The following is a 12284-nucleotide window of genomic DNA, read 5'->3' on the forward strand; positions in this document are numbered from 1 at the left end:
GAAGGGGGGCCAATGGGGCAGCGTGGGGAGGGTTGTTATTGGAGGGTCTCTTGGGAGGGCTGGGCGCTGGCGCAGCCATTCGTCTGTTTCTGGGCAAAGCCCCCGGCAGGAGCCAGCCCCACGTGAGCCTGGAACCCCACGCGGGGGATGGCGGCTCTGGCCTGCTGAGGTCAGTTCCTCTGCCAGCTGCACATCCTGAGACTGGCGCCTCCCCCGCTGGGGGCATGTCCCACCTGAGTCCGTCCCCCGGGCAGCAACCAGGTGCCCCCCTGTGCCCCCCCCACATGGGGCTGCTGTCGGGAGCCGTGTCTCCAGGGAGCAGCAAGGACAGAGCCTGGGAGATGCCAGCAAGCTGGTCTGGGAGCCCTGGGGCTCCCCTGACTGGCACTTCCCACAGGGGTTTGTGCGCTTGTGGGTGTGTGCCCGAGCCCTGCGTGACCATGTGAGCCCTGCGTGGGTGCCCGTGAGCCCTGCATGGGTGGGGTCACATACGCTCAGCGCTGCCATCCCGCTGCCCTGGTGCTGGTAGCTGAGGCCAGGCCCTCGGCGGCTCCGGGCCGTGAGAAGGCAGCTGCAAAGCCCAGCCCCTCCACGGACCAAGGGCCGAGGTCCCAGCACCAGCTGTCGATAGACGCTCGTTACTGGCTTATCACCATCAGAGCCACTGACCGGGGCACGTGGGAGCCTCCATCGCTGGCAATCTGCAAATCCAACCCAGAGGTTTTCTGGCAGGTTGGCTCTGGGAGGGATTTGGGGCAATTTCCCGGCTTGGGCCCTGGGCTCCCCCCCCCCCAGCTCCACCGGTGCCCCTCAGTCCTGACCTGCAGCCCCCTGCCAGCCCAGCCTGGGTTTCTCCTGAGCTATGTTGGAGGGCTGGTCTATGTGATGTGGCTGGATGCCCAGTGTGGACTTAGATCAGAGACCGCTAAACTCATTTCCCATGTGAGCAGAGCCCAGGTCCCTGGAGAGCCAGGCACAGAGCCCGGCAGGGGCTGGCGTTCTTTCATTGCGGTGCTGAACGACACCTTGGGTTTGCACCTGGCTGTAACTCCCCAGCTGCTTGGCCTGAGCAGGAGCACGTCTGGGGTTCGTGCTGGGCGCATGGGCGTGCACACGTGTTTGATGTGTAGCGTGTGCTTTGCAACAGGTGGCTGCAGGGTGCGTGTTTTCTGGTGACTTGACGTGCACCGTGGCCTGCGCGCAGTGTGCGTGTGTGAGACCAAAGTGTGTGTGCATGTGGGTGAGACCGCAGTGTGTGTGCGTGTGTGTGCAGGTGACACCTCAGTGTGCGTGTGTGTGTGTGTGAGACCGCAGTGTGCGTGCGTGCGTGCCGGTGAGACTGCAGTGTACGTGCGTGCGAGACTGCAGTGTGCGTGCGTGTGTGCGGGTGAGACCAGTGTGTGTGTGCGTATGAGACTGCAGTGTGCGTGCGTGTGTGCGTGTGAGACCGCATTGTGCATGCATGTGTGCATGTGAGACCGCAGTGTGCATGCGTGTGTGCGTATGGGTGAGACCGCAGTGTGTGTGTGCGCGTGAGACTGCGATGTGTGTGCGGGTGAGACCGCAGTGTATGTGTGTGAGACCGCAGTGTGTGTGTGTGTTTGTGTGCGTGCATGAGACCGCAGTGTGCGTGCGTGTGTGCGGGTGAGTCTCCGGCTGGCCCAGGCTGCAGCTGGGGGTCGTTCAATCTGTGAAATAGGAAATGCCTTTCTCCCCAGGACGGGGGTTAATTGAATTAATTGCCAGCGAGGCTGTAAAAGTGCTGATGGGGGATTAATGGCGCGTTATGGCTCCTGTTTATCTTCCCCATGGAAATTAGCTGCAGCACCTTGCCTCAGCTGGTGGCAGACGGGAGCGGGAGGCCGCGGCGCAGCCGGGCCGGGTGGCAGGGCCGGGGCTCGCAGCTGGCTCTGCTCCAGCAGCGTCCCCTCTCCGGTGGGCAGGCAGGCAGCCCCGTCTGTGCCTGGCAGCGCGGGCAGGGCAGCGGGCGGCAGGCTCAGCACAGGCCTCCCCTGGCCGGGACGGGGGAGCACGGTGGGCTCTGAGAGCTCGTCTACAGGGCGGATGCCCGGCTCCCCCAGCTTCCCGCCCGCCTGGGCTGCTGCAGCTGAGCCCGTTCCAGAGGGAAGAGAAATCCCCGTGCACTGGGCGTCCCTGGGGGGCTTGGGGATGTCCCCCGGCTGCCCCGCTGGGCCTGGCTGCGGGAGCCACCCCCCCCGGCCCGAACTGGAGCAGGGTCCTTGGCCACAGGGCTCAGCTGGACTCGCCTCTGCCCCTCGGGCCGGGCTGCTGTTGGCTCAGGCTTGGCCCAGGGGCCACGGCGGGTGAGCTGAGTGTCCCCACCGTGCACAGCTGGCCCTGGCACTGCCGTGCTGCGCCCCCCAGCCAGCACAGACTGTTCGGGGGCCGGGGGGCTCCGGGTGGCATCAGGATTGATAACAGGCTTGCCCTTCCCAGAGAGGTGCCGCCCCCCGCCAAGGCACCCTGCCCCACAGCCCCGTCCCTGTCCCATCTATGCACGTCCTGCCCCACCCTGGCTCTCTGCGCACCCTCCTGCCCCACCCTAGTCTGTGTGCGCAGCCCCCAGGCCCCTCTGAGCCCCATGGGACTGCGCGTGATTTGGGAGAACCGGGGGTCTGGAGGTGCCGGATCCGGAAAACGCGGGATCGGGGGACTGTGCGAGGAGGCACTTAATTACTGCCCTGCACTCCATGTAATTGCTGATTAAATCCTAACCAGCCAATTAGCAGCGGCAATTACAGCTCCGAGTGCCACAATTGCTAGTTTATCATTTGTTAATCAACCGCGGAGTTAGGGCTGTTTTAGTAACTCTGTCGGCGGGGGGGCTGGAGGGGAGGCAGCCAGACGGGGGGTCCTCGCTCCTGGATTCCACCACCCCCCCCGTCACCCATTTAGCCCCGTGGTGGAGCCCAGCTCCGTGCGCTGTCTCTTGCCCGACTCCCCGCAGGGTCCCCGGCCCAGGCATTGCTTTCTCTGCCCCACAGGCACCCGCCTGTCCTCTGTGCCCAGCCTGCCCCCTGCCCAGGCCCCGTGGCTGCTGAGAGCCCCTCCCCGGACGGGAGCCCGCGGTGTGGCAGTGCCCAGCCCCAGGCTGTGTGGGGCTCTGCACTCCCCTGTGCCCCCCGCACCACCCACGCTGGCTATGCTGGCTGGGGCATTTTCTCCTGCCCCTGGCACCGGGGGGAAAGGCTCTGTCTCCACGGCACCCGGCTCCCCACAGGCCTGCCCGCAGCGGGGCTGTTGCTAGGGAGTCTGAGCCGGGGCCTGGCGCTGCCAGCCGGCGGGACTCCCTCGCAGCCAAGGGCCCTGGCTTGGGCAGCCCGCAGGTGTGGCCTGGCCGGTGCAGGGCGGGCTGGGCTGGGCTGTGGGGACAGACGGATGCCCGCCTGGCTGGGGCAGCAGCAGACTCCTGTTCCCTGGGGGTCAGGCCAAGGGGGACAGGTCGTGTGCTGTGTGGAGGGGGTGGGAGGTGTCCAGGTGCAGGCGTGGGCTGACTGGGGGGGTTGCTGGGGGAGGGGCCAGGTGCAGGTCTCCTAGCGATGGGCACCCCGTGCCCTGCTCCAGCCCCGTCACCTGGGGTGTCTCAGACATTCCTGCCCCCTCCCTAGGCTGGTGGGGCCAGGGTGCTGCGGGGGAGGGGAGTGGAAGGGGCTGCCCGGTGAAGGAACAGCTCCTCCAATGTGGGGTTCCCAGCTCCTGCTCCAGGCCCGCCCCCCAGCTCCAGCGCCCCAGCGCCCAGGCGTGGGCATTGCCCCCTCCCCGCGGTGGTGCCAGCGGGTGGCTGCCCAGCCCAGACTGCGGGTGCCGGAGAAGTGACTCATGGCCCCGGCAGCTCCCACGACATTTCCTTTTCATTAGCCGTTAAGTGCGGCTGGGGGGGTCACGCCAGGTTCAGCGGGCACCGCGCTGGGCTTGGCGCTGATGAATTAGCCGGGGTGGGGGCAGCTGGTAGAGCCGGGTGACCCCCCCACACCGGCTGGGGCAGCAGGAGGCAGCTACTCAGGACTGTGACCCGGATCCGCCGGGGATGGCAGGTGCCTGGAGGGGACAAAGCCCCCAGCCCTTTGGGGGCCGTGGTAGAGAAGCACGTGAACATGGGTGCCCAGAGTGATGCTGGGGACAGGATTGCGAGTGGCACAGAGAGGTGATTTTCCCTCTGTATTCGGCACTGGTGCGACCGCGGCTGGAACCCGGTGCCCGGTTCTGGTGCCCACAGTTCAAGAAGGACGTTGGTAAAGTGGGGCGGGATGAGCCCCGGGAATGATGAAAGGGTTAGAAACCTGCCTTAGTGGGACAGACTCCAGGGGCTGACCAAAGAGAGAGTTACGGGGTGAGTTGGTCCCGTCTGTCAGTATCTCCATGGGCAACAAACACTCACTAACGGGCCCTTGCGTCCCACGGGGAAAGGTCTGAGCCGACCCAGGGTCTGGAAGCGGGAGGCAGATTAATTCAGACTGGCAGTAGGGGCCCATTTTTAACAGGGAGGGGATTTGCCAATGGTCCTGGTGGATTCCCCATCACTGGCCATGTGAGGAGTTTTTCTAGGGGTGATTCTGGGCTGTCCCTGGCCTGCGACTTCCCAGACAGGGTGAGCCCAGGGTCCCTGCTGGCCCTGGGCTCGGTGACTCCAAAGGCTGGGGCTGGCTGGGCGCTCTCTAGGCTGCTGCCCCAGATGCTCTCCTCGGGGCTACCCCAGGGCACAGCCTGGCTCACTGCCCCACCTCCATGGCCCTGGGGGCTCTGAGACTCTCTCCTTTCCTGCCAGGTGCCCAGCAGAGTGCCACAGTGGCCAACCCCATGCCGGGGGCCTCTTCGGACCTGCTGCCCCACTTCCTGCTGGAGCCCCAAGATGTCTACATCGTCAAGAACAAGCCCGTGAGCCTGGCTTGCAGGGCGACGCCCGCCACCCAGATCTATTTCAAGTGCAACGGGGAGTGGGTGCACCAGGGCGAGCACGTCACGCAGCGCAGCACGGACCAGGGCACCGGTAAGGGCAGCGCTGGCCGGGCTGGGGCCTGGGCATCGGGGCAGGGGCAGCAAGGGTGGTGAAACCCCTTCGGCTGGCCGTGCCCATGGCCGGAAGCAGGGAAAGCTGGTGCCCTGCACACCTTGTGCCCAACCGGAGACCCCGCGAGCCGGCCAGGGCTGGGCTGCTCTGACACTGGCTCCAGGCACCCCCAGGCCTGGGCGAATCTGGACACAAGTGAGATGAGTTTGCTGGTCCCTGCGGGACATGTGCCCCCAGCAATGTGGGGACCTGCCTCGGGTCACGCTGGAGGGGCAGTGGGGGGCAGGCGAGGGAGATTGGGGGTGACTGAGCTGGGGTTGGAAGGAGGAGCCCTGGGGGAGAGGCCTGCTCCCCCATCCCCTGCTCTCCTGGCGACCCTGTGGCCAGGTCCTGCTGTCCCAGAGCCATGGAGGGGCCCAGGGCCGCACAGCCAGGGCGTGTGCCCCCATGTCGTGAGGGGGCTGGGCTGGGAGCGCGGCATGCATGAGTGTCTGGGCCCATCCCAGGCCATGGCTACATGGGGAAGGCAGCAGGTCGAGCCCATGGTCCCACTCTGGGCCCGACACGGCCGGACCCCGCGTTCGCTGGCTGGGCTCTGGCCGGAGATGAGGCCTGTCCCCTGGCACAGGCCCCGCAGCCAGGCCATGCCCCGGCTCCTCAGAACTTTGGAGGGCATCACACCATGGCGCAGAGCCTGACGTTGGCTCATTGGCCTGACGCTGCCCGGGCTGGACGATGGCACAGAGGGGAGGGCTCGGTCCCCCCGCCCCCATCACTGCACTGCCAGACCAGCAGGGAGCCTTGGGGGGCGCCGTGTCCTGGAGTGCAGGGCTGGGCTGGCTTGGGGGGGTGGAGCTGGCGAGTGCCCAGGAGTGGGGCAACGAGTCAGAGGGTCTCCTTGAATTGCAGCGCCCGTGCTTCTCCCCGCCGCACCGGGCCATGCCAGCCCGGCTGGTCCCACTCAGAGCTGCCTTGGGGAAAGGCCCCGCCCCAGCCACGGTGTCTCTCAGTGCCCACGATCCGAGGTGCCATCAGCCATCCTGGGCACCGGGAAATCCACCTTTCTGCACCAACGTGCCGCGCTGCCCCCTGCTGGCACCGGGTTGCAGCTCCACGTGTCGGCTGCCTGGGAGCACGGGGGTCCCTGGTGTGTGCAGAGCTGTGCCATGCACGGTCCCTCGCATGCAAACCGCCAGGCTCCTATCTGCTCCCCTCCCACCCGTGGGGGTGGCCAGACTGCCCACTCCAAGGGGTGGATGGCTTGTTCTGGAGCCCCCTGCTCGGGGCTGTCCTTGTGCCGCCCTCCCGCGCAGGCAGCCAGGGGAGCGCCCTGCACCACGTGTCCTTGCAGCGACCTCCAGCGCTCGTCCCTCCTCCCCTCTGGAGGCTCCTTCTGCTCCTGCAGCTGCTGGCTCTCCCGGGGCAGAGGGCAGGTGTCTCCACAGCCTGGCAGGGGCAGCAGCTGTCAGCGAGGCCTGTGCATGACGGGAGGGGTCCTGGGGGGGCTGCAGCCCCAGCCAGCCTGTGTCAGAGGGAGCCGGGGAGTGGGCTGTGTATGCAGAGCTCTGTGCGGGGGGAGAGGTCTGAGCTCCGCTCAGTCACTGAGATACAGCAGCACCGCTGGCCAGCTGTGCCCAGGGGTGCAGGCCAGGCCTGAGGGGCACTGGCAGAGCTGGGGTGTGCATGTCAGGGGTCCACAGTCTGGCTGCTCCGCCCCAGCTTGGGAACAGCCTCTGGACGACCCCTCCAGTGGGCCAGACCCCCGAGGGGGCTCACGCTTCCTCCAGCGTGGGCCCCGCGGCCTCACCGCCTCCTCGGACTGAACCTCTGGGCTCCAGCCCCCCTAACCCCCTGTGAGCTCTGCCAGCGAGTCCAGCTGAGCCAGACGCCACCGGGAGAGACGTGTCCCCTCCGCAGGGGGCAATGCCCCTCGCCCAGCGTTCGCAGCGACACTCCCCCAGCGCGGGGGCTGGGCAGGCAGCGGGCACAGAACAGGGAGTCCTTAGGGGAGCCCAGAGAGAGGCAGGTGAGAGCCCGGCCCAGCCTGGCCAGCCCAGAGCCCAGGGAACCCCAGTGTCAGGGGCTGTGTCTGATCCCAGGTGAGAGCCGCGGCTCCTCCCAGCAGCCAGCTCCTATCCCCCCTCCCCGCCCTTTGTTCTCCAGCTGGGATCTGTGCCCAGCTTCCCTGCTGGGGGGGACCCATCTCCCTCTGGGGCGCGAGGGGTCAGTGTCCTGGCGATGGGATCTGCCATGGTCGTCTCAGATTCTCCACTAAGATGGAGTCAGACTCAGCCAGTCTTTTTTCAGTGCCCCACCCTGGCTCAGACAGCGGGCGACATGCCCACCTATGTCTCTTAGCCTCCCTGAGAGCAAACTGTCCCCACCCCACCCTTGGAGCCATGCACAGTATAGGGGAAACTGAGGCACACACAGGATTCATAAAACATACAAACAGCTCTCCCTGCTCTCGGGGGCCCGGCTTGGAGATGGGATGGCAGCTCTGCACCCCCTTCGCCGCGAGCGCCGCGGATCCGGGGGAGCCCCTGGGCTGAGCTGCCTTGGGACCTGAGGGGCCCGTCTAGGCATGTTGTGACGAACTGGGACTGTTCTTAATGTGGTCTTTGAATGCTGAGTGGGGAGTGTTGGCTGGGAAGGCAGGGGAGTGTGGCTAGGATGGTCTGCATGGGGGGATGGGAGACTGGCCTTGAGGGAGAATACCTGAGCATGTAACGTGAGAACCCAGAAAGGGGTGAGAGGCCAGGTGACACCTTTGCCCGGGAAACTGAACAAATCCTGGGGGAGAGAGAGTTTCAGGAGCTGGCTGGTAATGGAGGGAGCCCAGACGGGGCTCTGCCCCCCCCCAATGGGGCTGTGGTGCCCTATGGACCCCAAAATGGACCTAACTGGGGGGGGCGGTCCTGTTGTCTGTACCTGCAAGGCCTGTCTTGGACTGTATTCCTGTCGTCTAAATAAACCTTCTGCATTTCTGGCTGGCTGAGAGTCATGGTGAATCGCAGGACGCCGGGGGTGCAGGGCCCTGACTCCCCCACACTCCGTGACAACTGGTGGCAGCGGCGGGATCTACTGCACCCCGTGGACGGTGCTTCCTGCAGTAAGTGACTGGGGAGAAGTAAAACGAAGGGGGATTGACGGGGACCAGGCGTGCTGAGGAGTCAGAGAGAGACGGTTATCACCCCTGGGAGTGTGTGACCAGCGAGAAGGACGTTTGCAGTAACAGGGTCCCCCGGGGGATCCCAGCGAGCGGTCCCAGGGGCGGAGGAGTCTGCAGCTCGACCCTGGCAGAGAGGGGGTGACCTCGAGAAGGGCTGGCACACTAGGGGTGTCCCTGGAAACTGTGGGGAGCGGTGAGCACCCAGGCCTGTGAGTGGCAGCAGGAAGATGTATGCCAAGCGGCTTAAGAGCGACCTGGTGGAGCTGTGCAAGCAGAGGGGGCTGCGCATTGGGAAGCTCACCAAAGAACAGCTCATTGCCCGGCTGGAGGAGGGAGATCGCTCGAATGAACTGATCCCTGTCTCTGAGGGAAGCAGCCGGGCAGATGCAGCGCAGGCCCCAGTGTCTGTCCCAGCTGGGAGTGGTCAGCCGGCTGCTGAGGGCTTCCCGAGACCCCTCCTGCATATGCCTAGGGGAAGGGTGGGGAGGAGCCCAGCAAATACCGCGGGCGCTGTGACCCCCCCGGCCAGCAGGGGATCCTCCCGGCCACGCGTGCCATCCGTGGAGCGGAAGCGGCTGGAATGGGAGAAAGAGCTAAAACTGAGGCTAGGTCTACACTACAGCGGGGGGTCGACCTAAGATACGCAACTTCAGCTACGTGAATAGCGTAGCTGAAGTGGCGTATTTTAGGTCGACTTACCTGGCTGTGAGGACGGCGGCAAGTCGACCGCTGCCACGCCGCCGTCGACTCCGCTACCGCCTCTTGCCGCGGTGGATTTCCGGAGTCAACGGCAGAGCCATCAGGGATCGATTTTATCGCGTCTTCACTAGACGCGGTAAGTCGATCCCCGATAGACCGATTGCTACCCGCCGGATCGGCGGGTAGTGAAGACGTGCCCTGAGAGAGCTGGCAGATCATGAACAACAGAGACAGCATGAACGGGAGGAAAAAGAGAAACAGAGGCAGCATGAAGAGATACAGCGTCAGCATGAACTGGAACTGGCGAGACTGAGGGGCAGCGAGCCCCCGGCTGCGGTGAGTGAGGGGGGACCCAGGACTGCACGGAGCTTTGATAAGTGCATCCTGGCCCCACGCAAGGAGGGGGAGGACATGGATGACTTCCTGGATGCCTTTGAGACGGCCTGCGAGCTGCACCAGGTTGATCCTGCGGACAGACTCCGGGTTCTCACCCCCTTACTGGACCCCAAAGCCGTGGCATTGTACCGCCAACTGGACGAGGCGGAGAAAGGGGACTACGAACTATTCAAAAAAGCCCTGCTACGTGAGTTTGGGCTGACTCCTGAGATGTACCGGGAAAGGTTCCGGAGTCAGGATAAAACCCCTGAGGTCTCATATCTGCAACTAGCCGTCCGCATGGAGGGATACACCAGCAAGTGGGCAGATGGGGCCCAGACAAAGGAGGACCTGGTTAAACTGCTGGTACTGGAGCAACTGTATGAGCGGTGCCCATCCGACCTGAGGCTGTGGTTGAGGGACAAAAAGCCAGAGAACCCGCGACACGCAGGGCGGCTGGCCGATGAGTTTGTGAGGAGCCGGTCAGGGGGTGGCAGGGAGGAGTCCCAAAGGAACAGACTCACCGCGATTCAGAGAGAGAGTCACCTGGGGACTTCCCAAAGGGGGAATATGGGGAATCCCCTCCCAAGGGGAACGCCCAGCGTCAGGGACAACCGACCAGCTCGAGGGGACCCACGGGACATGAGCTGCTATCACTGTGGCCAGAGAGGCCACATACGGGCCCAGTGCCCCAGGCTCAGGGACAGACTGAGCAGACCGAACCCACAGAGGGTTGACTGGGTAGAGACCCAGCCGGGCGAGAGGCGGCATTCCCAGGGAAGGGGGGCTGGCAGCGTACCACCTGCTAAGGAGGGAGGAGAGCTCCAGGCCAGCTCCTCTGGGGGGCTGGATGCTCCAGACTCAGGGTTTTTGGTTTATACGGTGGGCGCGGGGCTGTCCCTCCGGAGAGAGTACCTTGTTCCCCTGGAGGTGGATGGGAGGAAGGTCAATGGATACTGGGATACGGGCGCAGAGGTGATGCTGGCCCAGCCCGAGGTGGTGGCCCCAGATCAGGTGGTGCCCAACACCTACCTGACCCTGATGGGGGTGGGTGGGACCCCAGTCAAGGTGCCCGTGGCAAGGGTACACCTGAAGTGGGGGGCCAAGGAGGGCCCCAAGGATGTGGGGGTATGCCTGTATTTGCCCACTGAGGTGTTGATGGGGGGGGACCTGGAGGACTGGCCAAGCAACCCCCAGGGTGCCCTGGTTGTGACCCGCAGTCAGAGCTGGCGAGGGGCACTGCGCCCTGGCCTTGGGGAGGGTGCCTTGCCCGAGGCGCAGGACCCTAACCTGGTGGGGAGGGAACACCCAGGGACACGGCTCAGGGAGGCTGCGGCTTCAGACCCAGATGGCAAGAGAGAGCAGGTGGCCATCCCTGTCCCAGCTGCTGAGTTCCAGGCCGAGGTGCAGAAAGATCCCTCCTTGTGGAAGATAAGGGACCTGGCCGACCTCAGTGCGGTACGGACCATGGGGAGAGGTGGCCGGAAAAGGTTCCTGTGGGAGAAGGGGTTCCTGTACCGAGAATGGGCTCCCCCAGGGAAAATGGAGTCAGGGGGGATCAGGAGGCAGCTGGTGGTACCCCAGAAGTATCGCCGCCAGCTGCTGTACCGGGCCCATGACATTCCCCTCTCAGGGCACCAGGGAACCTGGCGTACCCAGCAGAGGCTGCTACGGAGCTTTTACTGGCCTGGGGTCTTTGTTACTGTCCGGCAGTACTGCTGATCCTGTGACCCCTGTCAGAGGGGGAGGAAAGCCCGGGACAAGGGGAAAACGGCTCTAGGACCCTTGCCCAGCATAGAGGAGCCTTTCCAGAGGGTGGCCAAGGTTAAAAGGGGGGCTCTGAACCAAGAGAGCCCGAAGCACAGACCTCCAGACTGGAATGCTGGGGGAAGACCCCAGCCCAGTTGGAACCCCAGGGGTATTGGGGTGGGAAAAGGGCACGGGCCGCATAACCCTTCCCACGTGCGAACTACGAGTGTCATCGAGCACCCCCGACCTAAGGGGGGGCGTGAAACTGGAAGGGCCTGGTGTAATTCTCACCAAGGAACGGGAGGGATGCTGGGGCATCCATGGGAACGTGGGTAGGTTGGAACTTCCCCAGGTCACTGGCTGAAGTGACCCCGCTCAGTTCGGTCTCGAAGGGGGGAGAGATGTGACGAACTGGGACTGTTCTTAATGTGGTCTTTGAATGCTGAGTGGGGAGTGTGGCTAGGACGGTCTGCATTGGGGGATGGGAGACTGACCGACGGAGAATACCTGAGCATGTAACATGAGAACCCAGGAAGGGGTTAGAGGCCAGGTGACACCTTTGCCCCAGAAACTGAACAAAGGCTGGGGGAGGAGGCGCTGGGGAGAGAGTTTTCAGGAGCTGGCTGGTAATGGAGGGAGCCCAGACGGGGCTCTGCCCCCCCCAATGGGGCTGTGGTGCCCCTGGGACCCCAAGATGGACCTAACTGGGGTGGGGGGGTCCTGTTGTCTGTGCCTGCAAGACTTGTCTTGGACTATGTTCCTGTCGTCTAAATAAACCTGCTGCTTTACTGGCTGGCTGAGAGTCATGGTGAATCGCAGGAAGCCGGGGGTGCAGGGCCTTGTGTCCCCCCACACCCCGTGACACATGTGCTCTGTAATGGGTTGGCCCCTGCGAGGGCTGGGGGCAGGGGCAGCGCCACCCCAGCATGTCCCCTTCCTCCCTGACGCACTGCCCTCTCCCAGGGCTGCCCCTCATGGACGTCCGGATCGATATCTCCCGGCAGCAGGTGGAGCGGATCTTTGGGCTGGAGGAGTACTGGTGCCAGTGCGTCGCCTGGAGCTCCTCAGGGACCACCAAGAGCCAGAAGGCCTACGTGCGCATTGCCTGTGAGTGCCCCCGCCCCCCCTCCGCTGGCCCCCTGGGCAAGGGGCACGGAGCTCCCGGCTCGAGATCCTGAGCGGGCAGAGCCCTCGTGCGGCCCCGTGGGAGCCGGGCCAGCATCTGTCTGGCAGGCGTCCCGGCTGCGCAGGTTACTGAGG

At 64.8% G+C, this 12284-nt stretch overlaps 1 protein-coding gene across 1 annotated transcript; it reads left to right on the forward strand.

Annotated features, from left to right (window-relative positions):
* The first annotated feature begins 4746 nt into the window (after nt 1-4746).
* Nucleotides 4747-12202, forward strand: LOC113407996 (netrin receptor UNC5A-like). Its single transcript, XM_026659339.1, has 2 exons — nt 4747-5008; nt 11988-12202. The coding sequence occupies exons 1-2, from the start codon at nt 4747-4749 to the stop codon at nt 12200-12202; spliced, it is 477 nt and encodes a 158-aa protein (XP_026515124.1).
* Nucleotides 12203-12284: the final 82 nt, after the last annotated feature.

This window comes from Terrapene carolina, unplaced genomic scaffold, assembly GCF_002925995.2.
Source record: "Terrapene carolina triunguis isolate 2854851 unplaced genomic scaffold, T_m_triunguis-2.0 Scaffold629, whole genome shotgun sequence".
Lineage (NCBI taxonomy): Eukaryota > Metazoa > Chordata > Testudines > Emydidae > Terrapene > Terrapene triunguis.

Bases quoted from the DNA above. Each gene is read 5' to 3' on its own strand.
- LOC113407996 (XM_026659339.1), top strand. From the start codon at position 4,747: ATGGCCCTGGGGGCTCTGAGACTCTCTCCTTTCCTGCCAGGTGCCCAG. The intron at 5,009-11,987 runs GTAAGGGCAGCG...GCCCTCTCCCAG, and splicing joins CAGCACGGACCAGGGCACCG to GGCTGCCCCTCATGGACGTC.